At 51.6% G+C, this 2,307-nt stretch overlaps 1 protein-coding gene across 1 annotated transcript in view; it reads right to left on the bottom strand.

Annotated features, from left to right (window-relative positions):
- LOC108795737 (suppressor of SWI4 1 homolog) overlaps positions 1-2,307 on the bottom strand; it is a 16,561-nt gene that overhangs the window by 10,080 nt on the left and 4,174 nt on the right. Inside the window, exon 5 of the mRNA XM_018567024.1 lies at positions 1,462-1,632. Coding sequence (XP_018422526.1) covers positions 1,462-1,632 — 171 coding nt within the window. The remainder of the gene's footprint in view (positions 1-1,461; positions 1,633-2,307) is intronic.

Genomic DNA, 2,307 nt, shown 5'->3' with positions numbered 1-2,307 from the left:
GTGACGCCTTCAATTCAATAAGCTGCTATTCATACCGCTCCTCAGTGTGGCTTCACCGACCCAACGAGAGGGATCCTAATGGACGTCTCGGAGCGTATACTAAACCAAGGATCACCGGAAACTCCTCAGGAATGGGAGGATCCGTCACGCAAGGAAGTTCCCCGCCCACCTTTCCAGACATGAAGAGCCCCAAATGGGCCAACACTACTGATCGGGGAAAAGAAGCCCAGAGAGAAACATGGCGGCAGCCATTGATTATCTCTGCCGAGACCAGTTCCGGGTCAGCCATGAAGAGCCCCAAATGGGCCAACACCACCGATAGCATGGCGGCAGCCACGGATGACCTCTGCGGAGACCAGTCCCAGGTCAGCCATGAAGAGCCCCAAATGGGACAACACCACCGATAGCATGGCGGCAGCCACGGATGACCTCTGCGGAGACCAGTCCCGGGTCAGCAAGTACAAAAGCCGGTGGGGTCAGCGGTACAGCCAGGTACATAGGGATTTCAGATGGTGGGTAATGGCGGCCTCCGTATTTCTCATGATGGGACTTTAAGAATCTTTGGACATCAGACGTGGGGACGCTGCCACCACCGACGCGCAGAGGACAACACATAGAAGACACGCCTCAAGCTCCTCCCCCAAGGGAAGTGATTGACAGCGGCTCCTGAGGTCTGTCTTCTGTGCGTCAGTGCAGGTACTGCCCTCACCTCATGGTGTAGTTCTCTCACACACGGATGGATGGCTACGGCGGCTCCATAGGATCCCGCAAGGGAAAGGAGACAGCCAAGAACGGGAAAGCCGAGGCAGCGATCCAAAGACCCTCCGACACTGGAAAAATGGCAACCTTTAAAAGATGGAGAGGGGGCAGACAACACGCCGACATCCACATTAATGACTGCATCTAGTGCAAGTAACTGAACATGACTTGGCATCAGCCTCGCGAATTCCCTCTACAGCAGTGCTCAGGTTGGGAGAGGGAGGGGCAACACCGGGAGCCAATCACATGTGCTGCATGCACATGTGTTCAAAAGGTGCATACTGATAGGAGAGCACAGAGTAAAAGGAGGGATGGCCTGATAAGTCCGCTGCTGCTCCTTCACTGTCCAGTTATATTCAGTATATAGAAATAAAACTAAGAGAGAAGTGGTGCCTATGCCTACATCCTGGTTGTGCTGCGTGGCAGAGCTGTGTGAACCTCAAGACTGGATGGAGAGAAATAAAAATCAGGTCAAACAGCTCTCACATGTGCATTTAATTTGTGTATTTAGCCGCTGGCCCGGAGGTCGGCTTTAACTTTTGCTGAACTGTTGCCTACTGATCTTGAAAAAAAAAACAAAAATGAAGTTCAGATTATACGCAAAGCTGAAGGTGTATTCAGCCATTTACATGAAGTTCAGCTTCAAGCCAAAGTGTAACTACGACAACGCTGCTCAGAGATCATGATGAATCTTGCTCCTACCTTGTGAACATTGATGGAGGGGAACATGTTCTGGAACATGGTGGCCATCACCTTCACGTGCATCCCCTGCGTGCCGAAGTTGTTGAGCACCAGCAGAGGCGGGTGAGCGAACTGCTGCTCGTGCATCCGATGTCGCTTGAGAGAGGAGATGACGTCCTTCACCAACGAGTACTGCCAAAACAGGAGGAAGATCCGTTACCGGGACGCAGAGACCCGACATGGGAAGCTGATGGCCAATTTCTTAAAAGGAGAACTATGGGGTCAGTGTTTGGTGAGTGAAAAGCACCCCCCCCCCCCTCATAGTTCTCCTTTAAGAGAGGTGATGGGCGCAGAGCAAGGACATTGTAATGATGGGCCGGACGCTATGCTCAGACATTTACTGCTCAGGTGAAGAATGGTAATTTATTATCCTGCTACCATCTAAATCACACCGCGCACAGCTGAACGAGTCGCTCCTCCTTCCCCGGACTCATACAGATGCGTACGGACTATAAGTTAAACTGGAAGTAACCCCCCAAAGATAAACACTGACTAAAATAACACTTTACACAGCATTATTATGGCACATACTGTTTGGGGGGGGGTCGTTTCTTCCCCACTACCACTGAGGGTGACGCCATCTTTCCAGCATTTCATTCCCTTAATGCAGCTTCTGCCCTCAAAACGTCAATTAGAAACCTTGCGTATGCTCATACCAATGTGAGCCTCCCTCTGGATTCCAGGTTGCCCTGGTGCTGCGATCAAGCTGATCCCCCATCCAGGCTCATCCCCACCCACATGCCAATCTGCAATCAGAGGCGACATATGTCCATCTAGATTCCAGGTTGGCATGGTGCTGCGGTCAAG

The sequence above is a fragment of the Nanorana parkeri genome, unplaced genomic scaffold (genome assembly GCF_000935625.1).
Source record: "Nanorana parkeri isolate BGI_ZX_2015 unplaced genomic scaffold, ASM93562v1 scaffold1000, whole genome shotgun sequence".
Taxonomy (NCBI): Eukaryota; Metazoa; Chordata; class Amphibia; order Anura; family Dicroglossidae; genus Nanorana; species Nanorana parkeri.
This window is presented reverse-complemented; position numbering and strand designations above follow the sequence as displayed.